We start from the raw sequence: 27,817 nt of genomic DNA on the forward strand, positions 1-27,817 counted from the left end.
AGGGGCAGGAGGGGAATGCAGGTGGGAAGGGGGGAATACGGAGCCCAGTTTAAACACCACAGCTACCGTTCTGACCCAGCTGGCCCTTCCTGTTATTAGACCTGTTACCCCAGTCTACACCCAGTCCTGTAGCACACAGACAGTTCTGCTTTTCTCTGGGAGGCAGCGGGACAACAGCCGGACTAACTCAAGGCTAGGCTAACTCCCATAGGACAGAGAGAGTATGCTCCTCCTGAACATGGCCCTGTGAGGCTCAGTTGGTAAAAGTGTGGCGCTATTGACACACATCAAAGCACTACAAGGTCATGGGTTCATTTCCTACAGGGATCACATACACATCCTACATGTATGAACTCACTTTCCAATAACTCACTTTGGATAACAGTGTTAGCTAAGTGGCCTGTTACATCCATGTGATCCCTGTAGGAGATGTGTGTTGTTTGGTCCTTCCTTACCTTGTAAGCTCTGATGAATCGCACAAACACAGGGAAGAACACGGATGGAGGAGTCGTCTTGGAACTCTCCCCAAAGTAGTTCACCACATTGTTGAAGGCTTCCTAGAAATGACCCGGGAGAGACACATGTTAAGGGCAGAACACAACATTTGTCAACATTGCAAACTTTAACAAACGCCTTTTTATAGTGTTGTGCTGTATTGTTGCACAGGTCTTTTGGTCTTTGTTGTGCTGCGTCTAAGAAGGAAGAGGTGTTGTTTTCGATTACAGTGAGTTGTGTTGTGTTTTGACCAGTTGGCAGTTTTAGAACAGCTATTTTTCCTGAAGAAAAATTGTGTGCTTGCTTTAGCGATCAACAAAATGTTGTTTTGTGTAGTGGAAGAAGTATACAAGTTTAAAATGTTAGAGACGTTAGTGTTGAAAAATTCCGTTTGTAGTTTTGATAGGATGGAGGTGGCGTGAGAACCTCAGCGGTCTTGGCATCCTTCTGCAGTTTGTCCAGCTGAGTGTCGCTGGTCTGGAGGAAGCCCTTGAGAACAGAGTGGTCATGGAGACTAGACTCTTTCCTGATCAGATCCATCCCTTTACCTAGCTCCCGCACGTCCAGCAGCACATTCTCCAGAGACACTAGAGAGAGAGATACGCACACGCACACACACACACACACACACACACACACACACACACACACACACACACACACACACACACACACACACACACACACACAATGTCAAACCTCTTTATTTCAACTGTGCTTCACATGTCCTGTAGTCTTCTGTGTACAGTGAGAAGAGAAGAATCCATTCCAGTTGCATGGTGTCTGTGTGTGTAACTCGGTGGTCACCTGCAGCAGCTTTGTCCACAAAGTGCAGTTCGTTGAAGAAGTTAGCCAGCTCAGGATACTTCTCCTTGACAACGACAGCTATGTAGTGGAGCAGAGTCATCTTCCTGTCTGTAGACTTAGTGTCCAGTAGCTGGGGGAGGAGAAAATTCCATATCAGTCAAGGCTCTTTCCACTTGCTCTGGAGGAGTACATTTTGAAACAAGTGTACACATCACAGGAGGTTGGTGGCACCTTAATTGGGGAGGAAGGGCTCGTGGTAATGGCTGGAGCGGAATGGGTGCAATGGCATCAAATACATCAAGCACATGGTTTGATGCCATTCCATTGTCTCCGTTCCAGACATTATTATGATCCTTCTCCCCTCAGCCTCCACTGGTACACATGGAGCCTTTTATAACTAGTGTCTGGCAGCTGACAGAGAAAAAGATATACACAACCAGAATACATATCAGCGTCTTTTATCAACCTTGAAACAAGTGTACACGGGTAGCCTTGTATTACTGATTACTACCTGGAACTGAATACATATCCAGAATACATGGCCCTTTTCATTCTGAAGGAGTACACCTTGAAAAGTGTAGCCCTTGAGCAGTCTCTTGAGGACTTGCAGAGAGCCGCTCTCTAGAATGTGCTACTTTGTGTCGTACAGTACTCACCAGATCAAGACTTTGTAGTTTGAAGCCATACACAGATCCTCTCTTGCTGCTGTTCATGTAGTTTCCCAGGGCTAAGATGATCTATGCGAGTACAGAAAGTAAAGAATAAACATCTTAGCACCATACTAATGTGGCCATGGTCAAGCAAAAGCTACTCGGTTTCCCTACATATTTGTTACACTAAGAGCATCTTTCGTCCATTTACTAGAATTGACCTGGATGATCTTTGTGCTGTGAGTATTCTGGGAAACTCACCACTGACTGCTAATGTGAAAGGATGCTTCTCTTCCAATTGAAACCAGTTTAATCATTGATGGACGACGACGATGAGAGAACCCTTACCTCTAGCATTCCTTTTAACTTGGGTGAAGACTTGACGGATGCGGACGCTGCGATAATGGCGTTGAGCTGCGGGGTTAGCATGTTGACATTCTCTGAGAAGTTCCCTACAAACGTAATAATATTCATCCTCTGGGTGAGCCGTTCGATCTTGGAGAAGAAGAGCATGAATCGGTCCTCGTCCGTCAGCGCGTCCAGCGGTCGCCGCTCCCGCTCGTACTGACGCATCATCTTCCCCTCCGCCTCCGTTGGAAGGAAACGCATCAGACACTCCACGAAGTCCACCGGCAGGGCCTTCAGGTCGAAGCTATAGGGAGAGAAAGATAGTACAGGTTACAATACTGAAAGATTAGAAACATCAGACCGGACAAGTTAGAAACATCAAACGGGGAGACAGGTTAGAAACATCAGACAGGACAGGTAAGAAACATCAGACAGCACAGGTTTGACACATCAGATGGGGAGACAGGTTAGAAACATCAGACAGGACAGGTTCGAAACATGAGACAAGACAGGTTGGAAACATCAGACAGGACAGGAGACAGGTTGGAAACATCAGACAGGACAGGAGACAGGTTGGAAACATCAGACAGGACAGGAGACGGGTTGGAAACATCAGACAGGACAGGAGACAGGTTGGAAACATCAGACAGGACAGGAGACAGGTTGGAAACATCAGACAAGGCAGGTTGGAAACATCAGACAAGGGGGAGACAGGTTGGAAACATCAGACAAGGGGGAGACAGGTTGGAAACATCAGACAGGACGAGACAGGTTAGAAACATAAGCGCTAGAACTGGACACGATGCAGTTAGAGCCAGCAGATGGGCCTCTTTTCTGAGTCTGGCTCCTCTCTATGTTTCTTCCTTCTAGGGAGTGTTTCCTTGCCACTGTGCTTCTGCTTGCTCTTTGAAGGTCTAGGCTGGTTACTGTAAAGCCCTTTGTGATAACTGAATTGTTGATGTGATTAATTGATGGAGAGCGAGGTATAGGCTACAGTACATACGTCTGTATGGCTTTGCAGATCTCTTCAGTGCTCTTGTTGGCCTTCCTCAGGGTGATAGCCAGGTTCTTGGAGCGGTTTGCGTCCAGCAGGGAGACCTTGTTGATAGCCTTCTGAGACACCTTGGTCTTGGGGCCACTCAGGTCCACCACTGGACCCTGGGCCTTGGTCTTAAAAAGTTCCTCAAACTTCTCCACATCCAGCTCCTATAGACAGACAACACACACCACACACTCAGTCAAACGTGATACCTCAATGCATGTCCATTTTCTATGACAAGGATAATGTTTCATTCAATGAATTAGGAGTAGGGCCTTGAATGAATTAGGAGTGTGGCCTTGAATGAGTTAGAAGTAGGGCTTTGAGGGCCTATTTTCCTGACCACCCAACATGACAAAGAACCACTCAGGTCCCTAATTAAGAGGTAAACTGTCAGATGAAGGCCCCTAATTAAGAGGTAAACTGTCAGATGAAGGCCCCTAATTAAGAGGTAAACTGTCAGATGAAGGCCCCTAATTAAGAGGTAAACTGTCAGATGAAGGCCCCTAATTAAGAGGTAAACTGTCAGATGAAGGCCCCTAATTAAGAGGTAAACTGTCAGATGAAGGCCCCTAATTAAGAGGTAAACTGTCAGATGAAGGCCCCTAATTAAGAGGTAAACTGTCAGATGAAGGCCCGTAAAAGGAAGTTTGTCCTGAACTGGTAGACTCACCTCTAGTACTCTTTCATCATCTATCTCACTGAAGACCGTACCGTTGATCTGGTTGGGTTTCAGAGCGGTCCAGTTGAATATAGGCAGACGGAACTTGGTCTTGATGGGCTTCTTGATCCTGATAGCTGCAGACCGACATTATTAGAGTGCTTATTATTAATTTAAAGAAAATCAGGAAAGCCATTACATAGAAAATCAGGACAGCCATTTCATTGAAAATCAGGACAGCCATTATATAGAAAATTAGGACAACCATTATATAGAAAATCAGGACAGCCATTACATAGAAAATCAGGACAACCATTACATAGAAAATCAGGACAGCCATTACATCGAAAATCAGGACAGCCATTATATGAAAAATCAGGACAACCATTACATAGAAAATCAGGAAAGCCATTATATGGAAAATCAGGACAGCCATTACATCGAATCAGGACAGCCGTTACATAGAAAATCAGGACAGCCATTACATAGAAAATCAGGACAACCATTACATAGAAAATCAGGACAGCCATTACATAGAAAATCAGAACAACCATTACATCGAAAATCAGGACAACCATTACATAGAAAATCAGAACAACCATTACATCGAAAATCAGGACAACCATTACATAGAAAATCAGGACCACCATTACATAGAAAATCAGGCATATTACCATCACACAATCCGACTTGTATATTGTACTGTATTCTTTTGAACACATTCAATACTCCACCTTAAGTTCATTTTTAGTTTAGATTAACCATAATGGCCCCATAGCAGATGTGCAATACAGTATATTTAAATGCTGATACTAGCTCTTACCTGATAGGCCCATATTGAGGATGAAATTGGGAGCAGTTCCTGGTAGAGGCGGGGCCATAGGAGGGGGTGGGGGTGGGCATGGAGTATTCTCTCCTGTGGAACAGAAGACAAACACTCACCATAAAACAATGGCAGTCTATAGAGCCATAATAAAATCTCAAGCTTATGAATGTCTGTGAGAGAGACTAGTGGAGCTCTAACAGGCTGTACCAAATCAGTACGATGAATAAAAAATCATTCATATTGGTTTATGGTGGCAAACACTAATGTTGTGCGTCCATCCAGCTGTGTGTGTCACCATAGTTCCTGGAACCATGCTGTAAACAGTGATTCTGAACCTTTCAGTGGGCCTCAGAATGGAAAAGGTTGAGAACCCCTGCTGTGAAGGACAATGTGAAAGGAAGCCAACACAGTAGAGTTGGAGTCGGCACAATGATGTGAAAGAGTATAACTGTGCATGGTAATGTACCTAAAACAGAGGGAAGTGGAGGGGGAGGAGGGGGAGGTGGTGCTTCACTGGCCCTTGGTAGACTAGTCCCTGGTCCTCCTGGTCCTCCTGGCCCTGTTACTCCTCCAGGCCCCACTGAGAACCCTCCGTTCTGCCCAAAGTCACCGAGAGGCACCCCCGGATCTCCACCCCCTCCTCCTCCACCACCACCGCCCCCTCCCAGGGGCTCGATGGCGATGTCCCCGTCCGGCTGCTTGCGGAGGCGGATGGTCCCCTGCTGTTCCATCTCCAGCAGGCGCTTCTCGATGTTGAAGCTCCTCTGGAAGGCAGCGTCCTTCTCCTTGATCATCCTCCTCAGGGTGTGGACCTGAGTGTTGGTCGACTCGTACGTCTCCTGTTGGGTCAGAACACCAGAGGGAGACAGAGAGAGAAACCACACTATGATGACTCCACAAACTATACAGGATCATAATCACTCCATTTCCTGACAATCAATTTGCTATCATAGCATTCTTGCTAGAGCATAGTTGATCAAACGTTAATGTCATTCTGCCATTGCTGTACATATAGTTCTCCAGGAGTAGTAAAACACTGTTGCAAAACAACATATTAATACAACATTGAGACACGCTATTGCTGTTCTGAATCATAAAGGGTACATTTGATACTGTATATGAGAAATATAATGATCATTTCATTCGGTATCATAATAGTGATCCCCAGCTTATCTTACCCGTATGACATGGAGATCCTTGTCCTTCTGTAGGAGCTGCTTCTCCAGGTCAGCCACTTTCATGATGGTCTCATTCTCCACGTCCAGAAGCTTCTCTGTCACCTAGTACAGGGTGGAGAGGATAGAGGGTGAGCAAAGAAAGAGAAGGTAGGAGGCATGGAGAGAAAATCAGTGAGTGAAGAGATGGGACAAGAGGGATGGAGAAAGGGGAGGAGGGATGGAGAAAGGGGAGGAGGGATGGAGAAAGGGGAGGAGGGATGAATTAAAGAGGGATGGAGAAAGGGGAGGAGGAGATGAATTAAAGAGGGATGGAGAAAGGGGAGGAGGAGATGAATTAAAGCATTGATCCAGTAAAGCCCAACTCGGGCATCTCGCCCAGATCCTCTCTCTCTCTCTCTCTCTCTCTCTCTCTCATACTGTAATCTCTGCAGCATTAATAAGAAATGTGATATACCTAGCAACATGACACAAGGCAGTGTAAGTGAGGCTGAACTGACACAGTTTTCACTTTTGAATTTGGACAGATAACACGTGTTGTAAACTAAAGGAATTCTTAGGGTGGAATGTTTCGCTCTCTTCCTCCCCCATAATTCCTGGTCCCTGAAAGCATGGTTTGTTTTGAAATTCTTAGGATGACGGCACGTCTGACTCTGACCTTTCTGTCATTGGAACAGTTTGGTGGATTGTTTCCTTGTATTACTGACTGACTGACACCAGAAAATACATAATCAGACAATAGTGATGTACCTGATTACTTTGTTCATGGAACCGTTTTCATGTCAAATGTTCAGAAGGGAAAAGGACACACATAGAATCTATAGAATTCATGTATTTACATGACATCCCCACTCATGTACAGAGGCATAGTGGGGGGTCGGGTGGTCTGCCTGGTGGTCAGCCTGGTGGTTAGTCTGGTGGTCAGCCTGGTGGTTAGTCTGGTGGTCAGCCTGGTGGTTAGTCTGGTGTTCAGCCTGGTGGTTAGTCTGGTGTTCAGCCTGGTGGTCAGTCTGGTGGTCAGCCTGGTGGTCAGTCTGGTGGTCAGCCTGGTGGTTAGTCTGGTGGTCAGCCTGGTGGTTAGTCTGGTGTTCAGCCTGGTGGTCAGTCTGGTAGTCAGTCTGGTGGTCAGTCTGGTAGTCAGTCTGGTGGTTAGTCTGATGGTCAGTCTGGTGGTCTGGTAGTCAGTCTGGTGGTTAGTCTGGTGGTCTGGTAATCAGTCTGGTGGTCAGTCTGGTAGTCAGTCTGGTGGTCAGTCTGGTAGTCAGTCTGGTGGTTAGTCTGGTGTTCAGCCTGGTGGTTAGTCTGGTGGTCTGGTAATCAGTCTGGTAGTCAGTCTGGTGGTTAGTCTGGTGGTCTGGTAATCAGTCTGGTAGTCAGTCTGGTGGTTAGTCTGGTGTTCAGCCTGGTGGTTAGTCTGGTGGTCTGGTAATCAGTCTGGTAGTCAGTCTGGTGGTTAGTCTGGTGTTCAGCCTGGTGGTTAGTCTGGTGGTCTGGTAATCAGTCTGGTAGTCAGTCTGGTGGTTAGTCTGGTGGTCAGCCTGGTGGTTAGTCTGGTGGTCAGCCTGGTGGTTAGTCTGGTGGTCTGGTAATCAGTCTGGTAGTCAGTCTGGTGGTTAGTCTGGTGTTCAGCCTGGTGGTTAGTCTGGTGGTCTGGTAGTCAGTCTGGTAGTCAGTCTGGTGGTTAGTCTGATGGTCAGTCTGGTGGTCTGGTAGTCAGTCTGGTGGTTAGTCTGGTGGTCTGGTAATCAGTCTGGTGTCTGATAGTCAGTCTGGTGGTCTGGTTGTCAGTCTGGTGGTCTGGTAATCAGTCTGGTGTCTGATAGTCAGTCTGGTGGTCTGGTTGTCAGTCTGGTGGTCTGGTAGTCAGTCTGGTGGTCTGGTAGTCAGTCTGGTGTCTGGTAATCAGTCTGGTGGTTAGTCTGGTGGTCTGGTAGTCAGTCTGGTGGTTAGTCTGGTGGTCTGGTAATCAGTCTGGTGTCTGGTAGTCAGTCTGGTGGTCTGGTAATCAGTCTGGTGTCTGGTAATCAGTCTGGTGGTTAGTCTGGTGGTCTGGTAGTCAGTCTGGTAGTCAGTCTGGTGGTTAGTCTGATGGTCTGGTAGTCAGTCTGGTGGTTAGTCTGGTGGTCTGGTAATCAGTCTGGTGTCTGATAGTCAGTCTGGTGGTCTGGTTGTCAGTCTGGTGGTCTGGTAGTCAGTCTGGTGGTCTGGTAGTCAGTCTGGTAGTCAGTCTGGTGGTTAGTCTGGTGGTCTGGTAGTCAGTCTGGTAGTCAGTCTGGTGGTTAGTCTGATGGTCAGTCTGGTGGTCTGGTAGTCAGTCTGGTAGTCAGTCTGGTGGTTAGTCTGGTGGTCAGTCTGGTGGTCTGGTAGTCAGTCTGGTAGTCAGCCTGGTGGTTAGTCTGGTGTTCAGTCTGGTGGTTAGTCTGGTGGTCTGGTAATCAGTCTGGTAGTCAGTCTGGTGGTTAGTCTGGTGGTTAGTCTGATGGTCAGTCTGGTGTCTGGTAGTCAGTCTGGTGTCTGATAGTCAGTCTGGTGGTCTGGTTGTCAGTCTGGTGTCTGGTAGTCAGTCTGGTAGTCAGTCTGGTGGTTAGTCTGGTGGTCTGGTAGTCAGTCTGGTAGTCAGTCTGGTGGTTAGTCTGGTGGTCTGGTAGTCAGTCTGGTAGTCAGTCTGGTGGTCTGGTAATCAGTCTGGTAGTCAGTCTGGTGGTTAGTCTGGTGGTCTGATAGTCAGTCTGGTGGTCTGGTAGTCAGTCTGGTAGTCAGTCTGGTGGTTAGTCTGGTGGTCTGGTAGTCAGTCTGGTAGTCAGTCTGGTGGTTAGTCTGGTGGTCAGTCTGGTGTCTGATAGTCAGTCTGGTGGTCTGGTAGTCAGTCTGGTAGTCAGTCTGGTGTCTGGTAGTCAGTCTGGTGGTCTGGTAATCAGTCTGGTGTCTGATAGTCAGTCTGGTGGTCTGGTAGTCAGTTTGGTGGTCTGGTAGTCAGTCTGGTGGTCTGGTAGTCAGTCTGGTGGTCTGGTGGTCAGTCTGGTGTCTGATAGTCAGTCTGGTGTCTGGTAGTCAGTCTGGTGGTCTGGTAGTCAGTCTGGTAGTCTGGTTGTCAGTCTGGTAATCAGTCTGGTGGTCTGGTGGTCAGTCTGGTGTCTGGTAGTCAGTCTGGCGGTCTGGTGGTCAGTCTGGTGTCTGGTAGTCAGTTTGGTGGTCTGGTAGTCAGTCTGGTGGTCTGGTTTCAGTCTGGTGTCTGATAGTCAGTCTGGTGTCTGGTAGTCAGTCTGGTGGTCAAATCAAATCAAATCAAATGTATTTATATAGCCCTTCGTACATCAGCTGATATCTCAAAGTGCTGTACAGAAACCCAGCCTAAAACCCCAAACAGCAAGCAATGCATGTGAAAGAAGCACGGTGGCTAGGAAAAACTCCCTAGGAAAAACTCCCTAGAAAGGCCAAAAACCTAGGAAGAAACCTAGAGAGGAGCCAGGCTATGAGGGGTGGCCAGTCCTCTTCTGGCTGTGCAGGGTGGATATTATAACAGAACATGGTGGTCTGGTGGTCTGTCTGGTGTCTGGTAGTCAGTCTGGTGTCTGGTAGTCAGTTTGGTGGTCTGGTAGTCAGTTTGGTGGTCTGGTAGTCAGTCTGGTGGTCTGGTTTCAGTCTGGTGTCTGATAGTCAGTCTGGTGTCTGGTAGTCAGTCTGGTGTCTGGTAGTCAGTCTGGTGGTCTGGTAGTCAGTCTGGTAGTCTGGTTGTCAGTCTGGTGTCTGGTAGTCAGTCTGGGGTCTGGTTTCAGTCTGGTGGTCTGGTGGTCAGTCTGCTGGTCTGGTAGTCAGTCTGGTGGTCTGGTAGTCAGTCTGGTGGTCTGGTAGTCAGTCTGGTGGTCTGGTGGTCTGGTAGTCAGTCTGGTGTCTGGTAGTCCGTCTGGTAGTCTGGTTGTCAGTCTGGTAATCAGTCTGATGGTCTGGTAGTCAGTCTGGTGGTCAGTCTGGTGTCTGATAGTCAGTCTGGGGTCTGGTAGTCAGTCTGGTGGTCTGGTAGTCAGTCTGGTGTCTGGTAGTCAGTCTGGTGGTCTGGTGGTCTGGTAGTCAGTCTGGTGTCTGGTAGTCCGTCTGGTAGTCTGGTTGTCAGTCTGGTAATCAGTCTGGTGGTCTGGTAGTCAGTCTGGTGGTCTGGTGGTCAGTCTGATGTCTGGTAGTCAGTCTGGTGGTTTGGTCGTCAGTCTGGTGTCTGGTGGTCAGTCTGGTGGGTCTTACATGGGACAGGTGTTCCTCCAGTTCCTCCACCTTCTCCAGAGCCACGTTCTTGGTCTCTGCATCCTCCAGCAGCCCGCCCACATCAAACACATTGTCCAGGTAGGCCTGGATCTGGACTGACAGCTTGTCACTCTCTGTGTACTTGGATTTCTGTAGGGAGAGAAGGAGAGATTCAGGTCAGTGAGTCACAGTAAGACACATATGAAGGTACCTTAGCGGTAACATTTTAAAGGCATCTTGGAAAAGGGACAGAACTTAAAATTACAATTTTCACTTCCTGCCTTCAAATGCTGTCTCAAAAGGCATAAGACACAGCCTATGTATGGCTCCTTGGAGACTTCATTCAAGTAGATGTTGGGCCAGAAGTTTTTCCTGACCTGACCAGGTACAAATCCAGGCCCTGGTTTTAGTGACTGTTCATGAACACATGATTTACATTAATTATTATATTGTATTTATAACGTCCTCCATACCTCCAGGTAGTCGTCAAGGCCCAGCTTGGTGAACTCATACTGCAGGTGAACCCTGAAGTTCATGTCTTCTACTGAGTGAACCACGATGTTGATGAACTGCATGCAGGCCACCATGAAGTCAATGTTCCCATCCTCCACACGGAAATAGTCCATCAGCTTCTCAAAGCGATGCTTCTCCTTGCACACCTGAAAAGGAAAAGAAAGAGCATGTATTAGATCAATACAGACCTGAGTATCTTTTGGGGAAGTTGGCCAAGCAGTGAAAAAAGTAATCTTCCAGTCCAGTAGAGTAGGATGTAGTTGTTCCCTTCTGAACCACTTCAGTGTCCGATTTGGTCCAATATTTTTGATATAAATTTGACATAATGTATGTCTGTCTCTTTGTAATATGCAGTTCCTGTGCTGTATTACAGTCTCAGGTTAGAGAGTGACCCGTTAGCATTTTGTTATTTTGAATTACTGATAATCTTCCCTCCCAACAGAATGCCTAATGAAACTCTACGAAAGTTGACATTAAAGGCATTAAATATATTTGAAATTGTTACAATTTAGATCATTTAAAATATACAAAAGTCAATTTTATCACGGATATACTTCAATATATTCATGAAGTATGATAAAAACAAAAAAATGCCACCTGGGATGCCAAGGATATGAGTGTAAGCAAAGGTCAACACACTCCATTTGGAATGAAAAGACCTCCTGATTATAGGAAATCATGGGAAGGGAACATAAGAAAATAAGGCAAAGGGATAAAGATCTCGCCAGACACACACACACACACACACACACACACACACACACACACACACACACACACACACACACACACACACACACACACACACACACACACACACACACACACACACACACACACACACACACACACACACACACACACACACACACACACACACACACACACACACACACACACGCACGCACACACACGCACACACACGGTTACACACACACACAAACACAGAGCTGATTTCCCAACCGAAAGAGAACCCTCAGATTTGAATAAAGACACAACCCCTTATTCCATATCAGCATTCTTTAACCTAGAGTTGTTGTGCTGTAATAAATACTTCATTACAGAACTAATATAGCTATAAACCAGGTCTGCTTCCCAAATGGCACCCTATCTCCTATATACTGCACTACTTTTACCAGGGCCCAAAACATTTCAGTAAGTGTCAACTGTCATTATGATGACATTTTTAAATCCCACTACAAAGCTGTTGGTTGAATCCCACATTGTTGTGACTGGGTGGCTGATTACAGTATTGGGGCTCTGTGGGGCTCTGCAGATTACTCAGAGTAATTGGGTTGTTCCGGTGTTTAGATGACTATTCAGGCTAGAATCTGAAAGGCCAAGCAAACCTTTGTGATCCACTCACTCCCAATGGGGAGTTGATCCTTATCAAGGTCGCCTCATATCTGGTGGCTTAATGAGACTAATAGCCCTAGACATAGCAGGGTTTAGGCCTTTGCCTAGCAGAACTGTGTTCAAGTAGTATTTGCTTTATTGATTGAGCTTGCATGGCACAATGGAACTAGTGGAATAGTCCCAAATGTATAAACCCTATTAGGGCTGTTGCGGTGACCGTATTACCGCCACACCGGCATGACGTTTAGGCACGGTAATTAGGCTTCTCCAAGCTCTGATGCTGCTGATGGTCATTAGTAGTCTACCAAACTTGCTAACTGCCTGGTACTCAGCACTCTACTCACTCTAATCACTCTGACATCAATGCAAATGTAACTGAAAATCAAATCAAACACTTCATGAGAGACCATGAGCTCATGTTGCGCAACATTTCTATAGGCTATGCAATTGCAGGAGAAAACAGAGTGATGGCCTCTATTAAAAAGAGGAGGCTCCCATCAGGGTTCTATAGGCTAGGCCTACTATATTTATTTCTCAACTTTCCTAATATTAAGCACATTGCTTTGCTTTACAACAGGAGTATAGCCTACCTGGCTGGCATGACAATGAACCACAGGGAAAAACATCCTCCATTTGCTATTTAAGTGCATATATGACATGTATTTTTTTCCGCTGCCCCCGTTTTGATACAGGTGCATGATAATGGTCCATTCTAAATCAAAACAAATTTCACACATATATTATTTAGTATATGTAAAGACAAGATTAAATCAAGAATAGTCTGATGTGTGAGACTATGTGTGAGATGTGTTGGGACTTGTTGGAATCATAGTCGCACACCTCATGTAGCCTAGCCCATAGTCCTATATGTTTTAATAAGGTTAGTATCACACCTCATGTAGCCTAGCCCATAGTCCTATATGTGTAATAAGGTTAGTATCACACCTCATGTAGCCTAGCCCATAGTCCTATATGTTTTAATAAGGTTAGTATCACACCTCATGTAGCCTAGCCCATAGTCCTATATGTTTAATAAGGTTAGTATCACACCTCATGTAGCCTAGCCCATAGTCCTATATGTTGTAATAAGGTTAGTATCACACCTCATGTAGCCTAGCCCATAGTCCTATATGTTTTAATAAGGTTAGTATCACACCTCATGTAGCCTAGCCCATAGTCCTATATGTTTAATAAGGTTAGTATCACACCTCATGTAGCCTAGCCCATAGTCCTATATGTTTTAATAAGGTTAGTATCACACCTCATGTAGCCTAGCCCATAGTCCAATATGTTTTAATAAGGTTAGTATCACACCTCATGTAGCCTAGCCCATAGTCCTATATGTTTTAATAAGGTTAGTATCACACCTCATGTAGCCTAGCCCATAGTCCTATATGTTTTAATAAGGTTAGTATCACACCTCATGTAGCCTAGCCCATAGGCCTATATGTTTTAATAAGGTTAGTATCACACCTCATGTAGCCTAGCCCATAGGCCTATATGTTTTAATAAGGTTAGTAGCACACCTCATGTAGCCTAGCCCATAGTCCTATATGTTTTAATAAGGTTAGTATCACACCTCATGTAGCCTAGCCCATAGGCCTATATGTTTTAATAAGGTTAGTATCACACCTCATGTAGCCTAGCCCATAGTCCTATATGTGTAATAAGGTTAGTATCACACCTCATGTAGCCTAGCCCATAGTCCTATATGTTTTAATAAGGTTAGTATCACACCTCATGTAGCCTAGCCCATAGTCCTATATGTTTAATAAGGTTAGTATCACACCTCATGTAGCCTAGCCCATAGGCCTATATGTTTTAATAAGGTTAGTATCACACCTCATGTAGCCTAGCCCATAGGCCTATATGTTTTAATAAGGTTAGTAGCACACCTCATGTAGCCTAGCCCATAGTCCTATATGTTTTAATAAGGTTAGTATCACACCTCATGTAGCCTAGCCCATAGGCCTATATGTTTTAATAAGGTTAGTATCACACCTCATGTAGCCTAGCCCATAGGCCTATATGTTTTAATAAGGTTAGTATCACACCTCATGTAGCCTAGCCCATAGGCCTATATGTTTTAATAAGGTTAGTATCACACCTCATGTAGCCTAGCCCATAGGCCTATACGTTTTGATAAGGTTTGTATCACAGATAAAGTGGCCAAATAACTTATTTAAATGAAGCACTTTAATCTGCTTGACAAGGGGTGTAGAGTCTGACTGGCATATATAAACTGCACGCGAGTTTCTAGTTTGGGGAAGATCATTTCCACTATAATAAAAGCATTACATGCATAATTGCATTTGTGGTCACTTTTGATAATGGTGTTTTCCGCTAATGAAACATTCACACTTATAGCCTACTACCATGTGTGCATTGCAGCGCTTATAATGTGAAGAAATAGCCTTATAGTTTATCAAGGTAAATGTTCTGGTCTGTTACGTCAGCCACATTGCATAAAAAAGGTTTGTATTCATTTGGGATCTATCGCATCCCACAACTGTCCCAGACTATGTTTGAAATATTTATTTCTCACACAGAATATAATAGGTTGACTTTGTACTATGGGGATAGTAGATTGACATAGGCTGGTGCTTTTACTGTTCGTTAGGCCTACGCATCTTGTTGGCTGAAAAAAGTAAATATGGACAGTTCTTCCACATGCACCTCGGAGTTGGATGAGGACGCCCGCGGTTGCGTCCCCGATGTGTCTGTCTTAACTTGTAGTCTGTGAGAAAGACCTGATCACGTGATGGAGAGCCATGTGAGTGAGACACTTCGGATAGGGCAGCACACTCTGGGAGAAGGGTACAACTCAACACTCCGGGCCGCAAACGGCATGGATGTTTTTAGGGTGCATTACGACCACAAAGGGGATACCGCCGTGAAAATCGAGGCATTATCAGGTGCTTGTCAAATTGTGAATGAGTAACTGATGGAGTGTGTACAGCCTGCGCAGAAAACAAAGCAGAGATCATGCCTTTCAAGCTACTTTTTTCAAATCATCATTAGTCTCATCATGCAGCCTTACAATGTTACAAATCAAAACATATAGGCCAATGTTTGTAGAACAACTAAAGTTACATTATAACTCTTAATGAATTAAGCATATAGGGGTACTTATTACTTTGTTAACCTCTCAACACAGAATAGCCACGTGTGAGCACTCCCTCAAATCATTTGGAGAAAATATTTATATTTTATTCAGCTTTGTTCAATTGCCCTAAAATAATGTAAAATAATGCCAACGAATTAGAAGCAGATCTTGTCCACAGCCATATGGCATAGCCGCATCAGGACCTAACATAAGGACAACTCAGAGTATGCTATTCTTTTCTTCTGAAATAGACTACATTTCTTCATATCAGGCTTCTTTAGACATGTCTAAAATAAAGAATGGATTTATTGTGAAGGTGTAGGCTATATTATATGTATTTAAAATGGTTTGTAGACTACATGTATGTGTGAAAGCTAGGAGATGCTAAATGTGTTTATGTTAATTTAAGGGTCAATGACCATGAGATTGACAGTTATTTGCTTGACAATCACCAGCTGACTACATTTTGTGACGACCACAGCCCCAAACCCTATCCACCTGGCACACAATCAAACCCTGAAAGTATCTGAATCAGATCTGGTGGATGAACTATTGTTAGAATTTTCCTGTAGATGTGTGCTGTACTGCACCTCTTTGAAGTTGTCGAAGGCAGAGAGTATGATCTCATGGCCTCCTCTAACCAGACACACAGCGGCCAGCAGCTCCAGAACCAGGGCTTTAGTCCTGTAGACAAAACAAGAAACAAACTCTATTCCACTTGTATGTGGTTCACGTCCACCACACTATGGCTTTGATACATTTCATCTTTAAAGATATGTCATCTCTCCATCAACTGTATACATTCAAAACCCTTGGTAAAGCACTGTATGAAGACATAGAGAAGCTGTAATCCATAAATCCATACTTTGATGTTTAACACCCACATAGAAGCAGGATAGCAGGGGCTGGTCTAGCAGAACTTATGCTAAAAGAGGTCATTATGAAGGGATCAGCTCCCACTCTTTAACACTGTAATCCCCTCTATACTAAACATTCGTCTAACACACTGGATGTATAACAAGCCTTCGTCCCAAATGGAACCCTATTCCCTACATTGTGCACTACTTTTGACCAGCGCCCTATTGGCCCTTCTCAAAAGTAGTGCACTAAATAAGGAATAGGGTGCAATTTTGGATGCAAATCATGCCTTTGCCAGATGGGAGCCCCCCCCCCCCACTTCACAGAGAAGACGATGGAAGCCCCCCCCCCCCAACTTCACAGAGAAGCCGATGGGAGCCCCCCCCCCCCCCAACTTCACAGAGAAGGCCGATGGGAGCCCCCCCCCCAACTTCACAGAGAAGGCCGATGGGAGCCCCCCGCCCCCCATGGAGAAGGAGAGGTGTATCATATGAACAGGCTGATCAAATGTTTCACCTTTTTCCTGACCTACACCTTGACCCACCCTTAATACTCTCAAGCTGGGGAGGTGGCCTGAGTTCTTACATTGACTTCTTATTGTGGGTCAGACTTGTGTATACAAGGATTACCTCTTTGCTTGGCTCATCCTCACTTGTGACAAGGGTTCTCTCTGCACTATCTTGGTTTGTATGAGAATCTTTATAAGAATCTTCCACAATGGCTATTCTCAAGCTAAGGAGGTAGGGCCTGAGTTCTGCTTACCTCGAGTTCCTATTGTTCAGGCTGAGGGCTATTTCGTTGACTGCGTGTGCGTGCGACATGACCAGGTTGAAGCCATACTGGAGAGAGAGGAAATAGAGATAAAACTAGATGTGGTAAAACAGAAGAACACTCTCCTCTGTGGCGGCTCATACAGGAAACGTCACACACATCTACAGCAGACTCAGCAGACAGCAGACTCTTAAATAGAAAATGAGGCTGCATATGCCCTTTCCATTTGTTTTGTAATGAGAGAGAATAGTGATTTGTGTTTATACTGTATATTGGTGACAGGGGGTTGCTTTGATAGTGGATATCCCCAGTCAGTACCTGGTAGTTCATTATGGCTCGCAAGCACATGATGCAAACGTGCACGTCGTCCTTCTGGCTCACGAGTCGTGAGTTCTTGATGGTTTTGCTGTTCGGTGCTGTGCCATAGCTGCAACAGAGGGCAAAGGTCAACAACAACATGTTTTTATTCAATGTTTAGTTATCATACTGCAACAACAACAACCACAACAACAATGTATGATTCCACTTCATTCTTCTTGGTTGATCTAAACAGTCAGAGCCCATCTTCATTGTGTGTTCATATTGTGTTTTTTTTGTGACATCTTGATTTGGAACAGCAGGAAGTGAGGTATAAATGAGGCTCAGTGCTGTACAATATCTGGCAGCCATGTGCCTGTATCTACTGGGTTTGTGCTCCACCACCACCAAGCTCAAAGTGAATCACAGAGGGTATTTGGCATAGCAGAGGGACCCAAAATGGCCCATGTGGTTACTGATGCATTCTGGGTAGTTTCCTGACACCCGTTTGTCCCCAGGCTGATGTCTGCTCATCACAGAGCAGTCTATCCTCCACATCCTCTCATCTTTCTCTCTCTCTTTTCTCGCCTATATCTTTTCTGCTTCTGCTTTTTGAAACAGAGTCTCCTGGGTCTCCTCTCTCTGGCTTGATGTGCTCACTGGATGAAGAATCACAGGGCAGACGGCCCACATGTGGAGCTCAGAACAGCTGGGCCTAATCTGTCCATGACAGAACAGTGGAACACATCTGGATGGAGAAAGACCATCAAACATGGAAGGAAACGCACAGTGCAGACGGCCAAAAAACAACCATTCTGTCTCCGTCTCTGTCCCTGTAACAGCAGACAGATTAACCCACAACCCCCTGCAGTGACATCAGGAGTGACGACACATACCCCATCACTTATCATCTTATCCTATCACATCCTCACCAGTCCCAGACCACTCAACATCATGCCACCATCATCATCATCATCATCGCAGATTACTAGCTGACATGCTATCATATGTTTGGATGGCTACCTGATATGCTAACATGCTAACATACGTCAGGGCCAAGGGTTAGAGGAGCAAGGCACAGTAACAGCAGCAACACAGTAGCAGACGATACGTACCGGAGAACAGACTGGCGCGCAGAGCGGACCAGCGTGTTGCAGAAAGGCTGAGTGCTGCCCTGATGTAGATCCTCTATAGACCTACTCCAGGACTTAGACTTGTCCAGGGAAATCTCCTCCCCCATCTCCAGACCCTCAAAATTCAACCTGGGCCACGGACGGACAGACAAGCAGACAGACGGACGGACAGACGGGTAGACACAGACAGAAAGACAGGCAGGCAGGCAAACAGACAGACAGACAGACAGACAGACAGACAGACAGACAGACAGACAGACAGACAGACAGACAGACAGACAGACATGGGCAGAAGGGGGTCGAGGTAGATTAGGTTAGAAATGCAGCTTGGTAAAAGGTCAAAGGTTATGTTATACAGTAGAACTGCACAGTAAAGCTTAGTGCAACACAGAGGTGACAGGCTCAGTCATTCCCATTCGGGTCCATAATATGCCAGCATGACAATATAAAAGCACAGACTTGGCTCACAATCAAGTCCAACCTATGTATTCCTTGTGTCACTACTTATATTTTATTTAATTTTCGATCTTTATCTTTTACTCTGCATTGTTGGAAAAAAGACCCATAAGCAGTGATCCCTCCAAGCTGCGCCACAGTAGCCCTGAGACTGCCGTGCAGAAATATCAGCCAACAGAGACAAGCTGGAGATTCTACCGCTGGCCAATCAGATGTCTCAGATGACCGTGTCTGCAGCAAAGTTGATACTGTGATATTTCTAAATGTTTAAAACCAGACTAGAGACTCTCAACTAATACAGTAAAGATCTACTGTTTCTAAACGTTTAAAACCAGACTAGAGAGAGACTGTCAACGAATACAGTAAAGATCTACTGTTTCTAAATGTTTAAAACCAGACTAGAGAGACTGTCAACGAATACAGTAAAGATCTACTGTTTCTAAATGTTTAAAACCAGACTAGAGAGACTGTCAACGAATACAGTAAAGATCTGCTGTTTCTAAACGTTTAAAACCAGACTAGAGACTGTCAACGAATACAGTAAAGATCTACTGTTTCTAAATGTTTAAAACCAGACTAGAGAGACTGTCAACGAATACAGTAAAGATCTACTGTTTCTAAACGTTTAAAACCAGACTAGAGAGAGACTGTCAACGAATACAGTAAAGATCTACTGTTTCTAAATGTTTAAAACCAGACTAGAGAGACTGTCAACGAATACAGTAAAGATCTACTGTTTCTAAATGTTTAAAACCAGACTAGAGAGACTGTCAACGAATACAGTAAAGATCTACTGTTTCTAAATGTTTAAAACCAGACTAGAGAGAGACTGTCAACGAATACAGTAAAGATCTACTGTTTCTAAATGTTTAAAACCAGACTAGAGAGAGACTGTCAACGAATACAGTAAAGATCTACTGTTTCTAAATGTTTAAAACCAGACTAGAGAGAGACTGTCAACGAATACAGTAAAGATCTACTGTTTCTAAATGTTTAAAACCAGACTAGAGAGAGACTGTCAACGAATACAGTAAAGATCTACTGTTTCTAAATGTTTAAAACCAGACTAGAGAGACTGTCAACGAATACAGTAAAGATCTACTGTTTCTAAATGTTTAAAACCAGACTAGAGAGAGACTGTCAACGAATACAGTAAAGATCTACTGTTTCTAAATGTTTAAAACCAGACTAGAGACTGTCAACGAATACAGTAAAGATCTACTGTTTCTAAACGTTTAAAACCAGACTAGAGACTGTCAACGAATACAGTAAAGATCTACTGTTTCTAAATGTTTAAAACCAGACTGAGAGAGACTGTCAACGAATACAGTAAAGATCTACTGTTTCTAAATGTTTAAAACCAGACTAGAGAGACTGTCAACGAATACAGTAAAGATCTACTGTTTCTAAATGTTTAAAACCAGACTAGAGAGACTGTCAACGAATACAGTAAAGATCTACTGTTTCTAAATGTTTAAAACCAGACTAGAGAGAGACTGTCAACGAATACAGTAAAGATCTACTGTTTCTAAATGTTTAAAACCAGACTAGAGAGAGACTGTCAACGAATACAGTAAAGATCTACTGTTTCTAAATGTTTAAAACCAGACTGAGAGAGACTGTCAACGAATACAGTAAAGATCTACTGTTTCTAAATGTTTAAAACCAGACTAGAGAGAGACTGTCAACGAATACAGTAAAGATCTACTGTTTCTAAATGTTTAAAACCAGACTAGAGAGAGACTGTCAACGAATACAGTAAAGATCTACTGTTTCTAGACGTTTAAAACCAGACTAGAGAGAGACTGTCAACGAATACAGTAAAGATCTACTGTTTCTAAATGTTTAAAACCAGACTAGAGAGACTGTCAACGAATACAGTAAAGATCTACTGTTTCTAAACGTTTAAAACCAGACTAGAGAGACTGTCAACGAATACAGTAAAGATCTACTGTTTCTAAATGTTTAAAACCAGACTAGAGAGACTGTCAACGAATACAGTAAAGATCTACTGTTTCTAAATGTTTAAAACCAGACTAGAGAGACTGTCAACGTATACAGTAAAGATCTACTGTTTCTAAATGTTTAAAACCAGACTAGAGAGAGACTGTCAACGAATACAGTAAAGATCTACTGTTTCTAAATGTTTAAAACCAGACTAGAGAGAGACTGTCAACGAATACAGTAAAGATCTACAGTTTCTAAATGTTTAAAACCAGACTAGAGAGAGACTGTCAACGAATACAGTAAAGATCTACTGTTTCTAAATGTTTAAAACCAGACTAGAGAGAGACTGTCAACGAATACAGTAAAGATCTACTGTTTCTAAACGTTTAAAACCAGACTAGAGAGACTGTCAACGAATACAGTAAAGATCTACTGTTTCTAGACGTTTAAAACCAGACTAGAGAGAGACTGTCAACGAATACAGTAAAGATCTACTGTTTCTAAATGTTTAAAACCAGACTAGAGAGACTGTCAACGAATACAGTAAAGATCTACTGTTTCTAAATGTTTAAAACCAGACTAGAGAGACTGTCAACGAATACAGTAAAGATCTACTGTTTCTAAATGTTTAAAACCAGACTAGAGAGAGACTGTCAACGAATACAGTAAAGATCTACTGTTTCTAAATGTTTAAAACCAGACTAGAGAGAGACTGTCAACGAATACAGTAAAGATCTACTGTTTCTAAATGTTTAAAACCAGACTAGAGAGAGACTGTCAACGAATACAGTAAAGATCTACTGTTTCTAAATGTTTAAAACCAGACTAGAGAGACTGTCAACGAATACAGTAAAGATCTACTGTTTCTAAATGTTTAAAACCAGACTAGAGAGAGACTGTCAACGAATACAGTAAAGATCTACTGTTTCTAAATGTTTAAAACCAGAGTAGAGAGAGACTGTCAACGAATACAGTAAAGATCTACTGTTTCTAAACGTTTAAAACCAGACTAGAGAGACTGTCAACGAATACAGTAAAGATCTACTGTTTCTAAATGTTTAAAACCAGACTAGAGAGAGACTGTCAACGAATACAGTAAAGAGTTTAAAACCAGACTAGAGAGAGACTGTCAACGAATACAGTAAAGATCTACTGTTTCTAAATGTTTAAAACCAGACTAGAGAGAGACTGTCAACGAATACAGTAAAGATCTACTGTTTCTAAATGTTTAAAACCAGACTAGAGAGACTGTCAACGAATACAGTAAAGATCTACTGTTTCTAAATGTTTAAAACCAGACTAGAGAGAGACTGTCAACGAATACAGTAAAGATCTACTGTTTCTAAACGTTTAAAACCAGACTAGAGAGAGACTGTCAACGAATACAGTAAAGATCTACTGTTTCTAAATGTTTAAAACCAGACTAGAGAGACTGTCAACGAATACAGTAAAGATCTACTGTTTCTAAATGTTTAAAACCAGACTAGAGAGAGACTGTCAACGAATACAGTAAAGATCTACTGTTTCTAAACGTTTAAAACCAGACTAGAGAGACTGTCAACGAATACAGTAAAGATCTACTGTTTCTAAATGTTTAAAACCAGACTAGAGAGACTGTCAACGAATACAGTAAAGATCTACTGTTTCTAAATGTTTAAAACCAGACTAGAGAGACTGTCAACGAATACAGTAAAGATCTACTGTTTCTAAATGTTTAAAACCAGACTAGAGAGAGACTGTCAACGAATACAGTAAAGATCTACTGTTTCTAAATGTTTAAAACCAGACTAGAGAGAGACTGTCAACGAATACAGTAAAGATCTACTGTTTCTAAATGTTTAAAACCAGACTAGAGAGACTGTCAACGAATACAGTAAAGATCTACTGTTTCTAAATGTTTAAAACCAGACTAGAGAGAGACTGTCAACGAATACAGTAAAGATCTACTGTTTCTAAATGTTTAAAACCAGACTAGAGAGACTGTCAACGAATACAGTAAAGATCTACTGTTTCTAAATGTTTAAAACCAGACTAGAGAGAGACTGTCAACGAATACAGTAAAGATCTACTGTTTCTAAATGTTTAAAACCAGACTAGAGAGACTGTCAACGAATACAGTAAAGATCTACTGTTTCTAAATGTTTAAAACCAGACTAGAGAGAGACTGTCAACGAATACAGTAAAGATCTACTGTTTCTAAATGTTTAAAACCAGAGTAGAGAGAGACTGTCAACGAATACAGTAAAGATCTACTGTTTCTAAACGTTTAAAACCAGACTAGAGAGACTGTCAACGAATACAGTAAAGATCTACTGTTTCTAAATGTTTAAAACCAGACTAGAGAGAGACTGTCAACGAATACAGTAAAGATCTACTGTTTCTAAATGTTTAAAACCAGACTAGAGAGACTGTCAACGAATACAGTAAAGATCTACTGTTTCTAAACGTTTAAAACCAGACTAGAGAGAGACTGTCAACGAATACAGTAAAGATCTACTGTTTCTAAACGTTTAAAACCAGACTAGAGAGACTGTCAACGAATACAGTAAAGATCTACTGTTTCTAAATGTTTAAAACCAGACTAGAGAGACTGTCAACGAATACAGTAAAGATCTACTGTTTCTAAATGTTTAAAACCAGACTAGAGAGACTGTCAACGAATACAGTAAAGATCTACTGTTTCTAAATGTTTAAAACCAGACTAGAGAGACTGTCAACGAATACAGTAAAGATCTACTGTTTCTAAACGTTTAAAACCAGACTAGAGAGACTGTCAACGAATACAGTAAAGATCTACTGTTTCTAAATGTTTAAAACCAGACTAGAGAGACTGTCAACGAATACAGTAAAGATCTACTGTTTCTAAATGTTTAAAACCAGACTACAGAGAGACTGTCAACGAATACAGTAAAGATCTACTGTTTCTAAACGTTTAAAACCAGACTAGAGAGACTGTCAACGAATACAGTAAAGATCTACTGTTTCTAAATGTTTAAAACCAGACTAGAGAGAGACTGTCAACGAATACAGTAAAGATCTACTGTTTCTAAACGTTTAAAACCAGACTAGAGACTGTCAACGAATACAGTAAAGATCTACTGTTTCTAAATGTTTAAAACCAGACTAGAGAGACTGTCAACGAATACAGTAAAGATCTACTGTTTCTAAACGTTTAAAACCAGACTAGAGAGACTGTCAACGAATACAGTAAAGATCTACTGTTTCTAAACGTTTAAAACCAGACTAGAGAGACTGTCAACGAATACAGTAAAGATCTACTGTTTCTAAATGTTTAAAACCAGACTAGAGAGAGACTGTCAACGAATACAGTAAAGATCTACTGTTTCTAAATGTTTAAAACCAGACTAGAGAGAGACTGTCAACGAATACAGTAAAGATCTACTGTTTCTAAATGTTTAAAACCAGACTAGAGAGAGACTGTCAACGAATACAGTAAAGATCTACTGTTTCTAGACGTTTAAAACCAGACTAGAGAGAGACTGTCAACGAATACAGTAAAGATCTACTGTTTCTAAATGTTTAAAACCAGACTAGAGAGAGACTGTCAACGAATACAGTAAAGATCTACTGTTTCTAGACGTTTAAAACCAGACTAGAGAGAGACTGTCAACGAATACAGTAAAGATCTACTGTTTCTAAATGTTTAAAACCAGACTAGACAGACTGTCAACGAATACAGTAAAGATCTACTGTTTCTAAACGTTTAAAACCAGACTAGAGAGACTGTCAACGAATACAGTAAAGATCTACTGTTTCTAAATGTAGTAAAGATCTACTGTTTCTAAATGTTTAAAACCAGACTGAGAGAGACTGTCAACGAATACAGTAAAGATCTACTGTTTCTAAATGTTTAAAACCAGACTAGAGAGAGACTGTCAACGAATACAGTAAAGATCTACTGTTTCTAGACGTTTAAAACCAGACTAGAGAGACTGTCAACGAATACAGTAAAGATCTACTGTTTCTAAATGTTTAAAACCAGACTAGAGAGACTGTCAACGAATACAGTAAAGATCTACTGTTTCTAAATGTTTAAAACCAGACTAGAGAGAGACTGTCAACGAATACAGTAAAGATCTACTGTTTCTAAATGTTTAAAACCAGACTAGAGAGACTGTCAACGAATACAGTAAAGATCTACTGTTTCTAAATGTTTAAAACCAGACTAGAGAGAGACTGTCAACGAATACAGTAAAGATCTACTGTTTCTAAATGTTTAAAACCAGACTAGAGAGAGACTGTCAACGAATACAGTAAAGATCTACTGTTTCTAAATGTTTAAAACCAGACTAGAGAGAGACTGTCAACGAATACAGTAAAGATCTACTGTTTCTAAATGTTTAAAACCAGACTAGAGAGACTGTCAACGAATACAGTAAAGATCTACTGTTTCTAAATGTTTAAAACCAGACTAGAGAGACTGTCAACGAATACAGTAAAGATCTACTGTTTCTAAATGTTTAAAACCAGACTAGAGAGAGACTGTCAACGAATACAGTAAAGATCTACTGTTTCTAAACGTTTAAAACCAGACTAGAGAGAGACTGTCAACGAATACAGTAAAGATCTACTGTTTCTAAATGTTTAAAACCAGACTAGAGAGAGACTGTCAACGAATACAGTAAAGATCTACTGTTTCTAAATGTTTAAAACCAGACTAGAGAGAGACTGTCAACGAATACAGTAAAGATCTACTGTTTCTAAATGTTTAAAACCAGACTAGAGAGACTGTCAACGAATACAGTAAAGATCTACTGTTTCTAAATGTTTAAAACCAGACTAGAGAGACTGTCAACGAATACAGTAAAGATCTACTGTTTCTAAACGTTTAAAACCAGACTAGAGAGAGACTGTCAACGAATACAGTAAAGATCTACTGTTTCTAAATGTTTAAAACCAGACTAGAGAGACTGTCAACGAATACAGTAAAGATCTACTGTTTCTAAATGTTTAAAACCAGACTAGAGAGACTGTCAACGAATACAGTAAAGATCTACTGTTTCTAAATGTTTAAAACCAGACTAGAGAGACTGTCAACGAATACAGTAAAGATCTACTGTTTCTAAATGTTTAAAACCAGACTAGAGAGACTGTCAACGAATACAGTAAAGATCTACTGTTTCTAAATGTTTAAAACCAGACTAGAGAGAGACTGTCAACGAATACAGTAAAGATCTACTGTTTCTAAATGTTTAAAACCAGACTAGAGAGAGACTGTCAACGAATACAGTAAAGATCTACTGTTTCTAGACGTTTAAAACCAGACTAGAGAGAGACTGTCAACGAATACAGTAAAGATCTACTGTTTCTAAATGTTTAAAACCAGACTAGAGAGAGACTGTCAACGAATACAGTAAAGATCTACTGTTTCTAGACGTTTAAAACCAGACTAGAGAGAGACTGTCAACGAATACAGTAAAGATCTACTGTTTCTAAATGTTTAAAACCAGACTAGAGAGACTGTCAACGAATACAGTAAAGATCTACTGTTTCTAAACGTTTAAAACCAGACTAGAGAGACTGTCAACGAATACAGTAAAGATCTACTGTTTCTAAATGTTTAAAACCAGACTAGAGAGACTGTCAACGAATACAGTAAAGATCTACTGTTTCTAAATGTTTAAAACCAGACTAGAGAGACTGTCAACGTATACAGTAAAGATCTACTGTTTCTAAATGTTTAAAACCAGACTAGAGAGAGACTGTCAACGAATACAGTAAAGATCTAGTGTTTCTAAATGTTTAAAACCAGACTAGAGAGAGACTGTCAACGAATACAGTAAAGATCTACAGTTTCTAAATGTTTAAAACCAGACTAGAGAGAGACTGTCAACGAATACAGTAAAGATCTACTGTTTCTAAATGTTTAAAACCAGACTAGAGAGAGACTGTCAACGAATACAGTAAAGATCTACTGTTTCTAAACGTTTAAAACCAGACTAGAGAGACTGTCAACGAATACAGTAAAGATCTACTGTTTCTAGACGTTTAAAACCAGACTAGAGAGAGACTGTCAACGAATACAGTAAAGATCTACTGTTTCTAAATGTTTAAAACCAGACTAGAGAGAGACTGTCAACGAATACAGTAAAGATCTACTGTTTCTAAATGTTTAAAACCAGACTAGAGAGACTGTCAACGAATACAGTAAAGATCTACTGTTTCTAAATGTTTAAAACCAGACTAGAGAGAGACTGTCAACGAATACAGTAAAGATCTACTGTTTCTAAATGTTTAAAACCAGACTAGAGAGACTGTCAACGAATACAGTAAAGATCTACTGTTTCTAAATGTTTAAAACCAGACTAGAGAGAGACTGTCAACGAATACAGTAAAGATCTACTGTTTCTAAATGTTTAAAACCAGACTAGAGAGACTGTCAACGAATACAGTAAAGATCTACTGTTTCTAATGTTTAAAACCAGACTAGAGAGAGACTGTCAACGAATACAGTAAAGATCTACTGTTTCTAAACGTTTAAAACCAGACTAGAGAGACTGTCAACGAATACAGTAAAGATCTACTGTTTCTAAATGTTTAAAACCAGACTAGAGAGACTGTCAACGAATACAGTAAAGATCTACTGTTTCTAAATGTTTAAAACCAGACTAGAGAGAGACTGTCAACGAATACAGTAAAGATCTACTGTTTCTAAATGTTTAAAACCAGACTAGAGAGAGACTGTCAACGAATACAGTAAAGATCTACTGTTTCTAAATGTTTAAAACCAGACTAGAGAGACTGTCAACGAATACAGTAAAGATCTACTGTTTCTAAATGTTTAAAACCAGACTAGAGAGAGACTGTCAACGAATACAGTAAAGATCTACTGTTTCTAAATGTTTAAAACCAGACTAGAGAGACTGTCAACGAATACAGTAAAGATCTACTGTTTCTAAATGTTTAAAACCAGACTAGAGACTGTCAACGAATACAGTAAAGATCTACTGTTTCTAAAGGTTTAAAACCAGACTAGAGAGAGACTGTCAACGAATACAGTAAAGATCTACTGTTTCTAAACGTTTAAAACCAGACTAGAGAGAGACTGTCAACGAATACAGTAAAGATCTACTGTTTCTAAATGTTTAAAACCAGACTAGAGACTGTCAACGAATACAGTAA

General features: G+C 41.8%; 1 protein-coding gene across 3 annotated transcripts in view; it reads right to left on the bottom strand.

The window, feature by feature from the left end:
- LOC106592748 (formin-like protein 3) overlaps positions 1 to 27,817 on the bottom strand; it is a 127,189-nt gene that overhangs the window by 13,681 nt on the left and 85,691 nt on the right. For 2 of the 3 annotated variants that reach the window (XM_045696308.2, XM_045696306.2), the window contains exons 5-20: positions 18,254 to 18,400; positions 17,160 to 17,268; positions 16,833 to 16,909; positions 15,803 to 15,896; positions 10,711 to 10,896; positions 10,238 to 10,387; positions 6,005 to 6,106; positions 5,293 to 5,665; positions 4,824 to 4,916; positions 4,013 to 4,137; positions 3,304 to 3,506; positions 2,301 to 2,604; positions 1,959 to 2,039; positions 1,303 to 1,432; positions 922 to 1,082; positions 456 to 557 (exon numbers count right to left, since the gene is read on the bottom strand). In XM_045696308.2, coding sequence (XP_045552264.1) covers positions 456 to 557; positions 922 to 1,082; positions 1,303 to 1,432; positions 1,959 to 2,039; positions 2,301 to 2,604; positions 3,304 to 3,506; positions 4,013 to 4,137; positions 4,824 to 4,916; positions 5,293 to 5,665; positions 6,005 to 6,106; positions 10,238 to 10,387; positions 10,711 to 10,896; positions 15,803 to 15,896; positions 16,833 to 16,909; positions 17,160 to 17,268; positions 18,254 to 18,400 — 2,437 coding nt within the window. The remainder of the gene's footprint in view (positions 1 to 455; positions 558 to 921; positions 1,083 to 1,302; positions 1,433 to 1,958; positions 2,040 to 2,300; positions 2,605 to 3,303; positions 3,507 to 4,012; positions 4,138 to 4,823; positions 4,917 to 5,292; positions 5,666 to 6,004; positions 6,107 to 10,237; positions 10,388 to 10,710; positions 10,897 to 15,802; positions 15,897 to 16,832; positions 16,910 to 17,159; positions 17,269 to 18,253; positions 18,401 to 27,817) is intronic. The other variant, XM_045696309.2, reaches the window with a different exon arrangement.

Source organism: Salmo salar, chromosome 15 (genome assembly GCF_965601325.2).
Source record: "Salmo salar chromosome 15, fSalSal1, whole genome shotgun sequence".
Classification (NCBI taxonomy): Eukaryota; Metazoa; Chordata; class Actinopteri; order Salmoniformes; family Salmonidae; genus Salmo; species Salmo salar.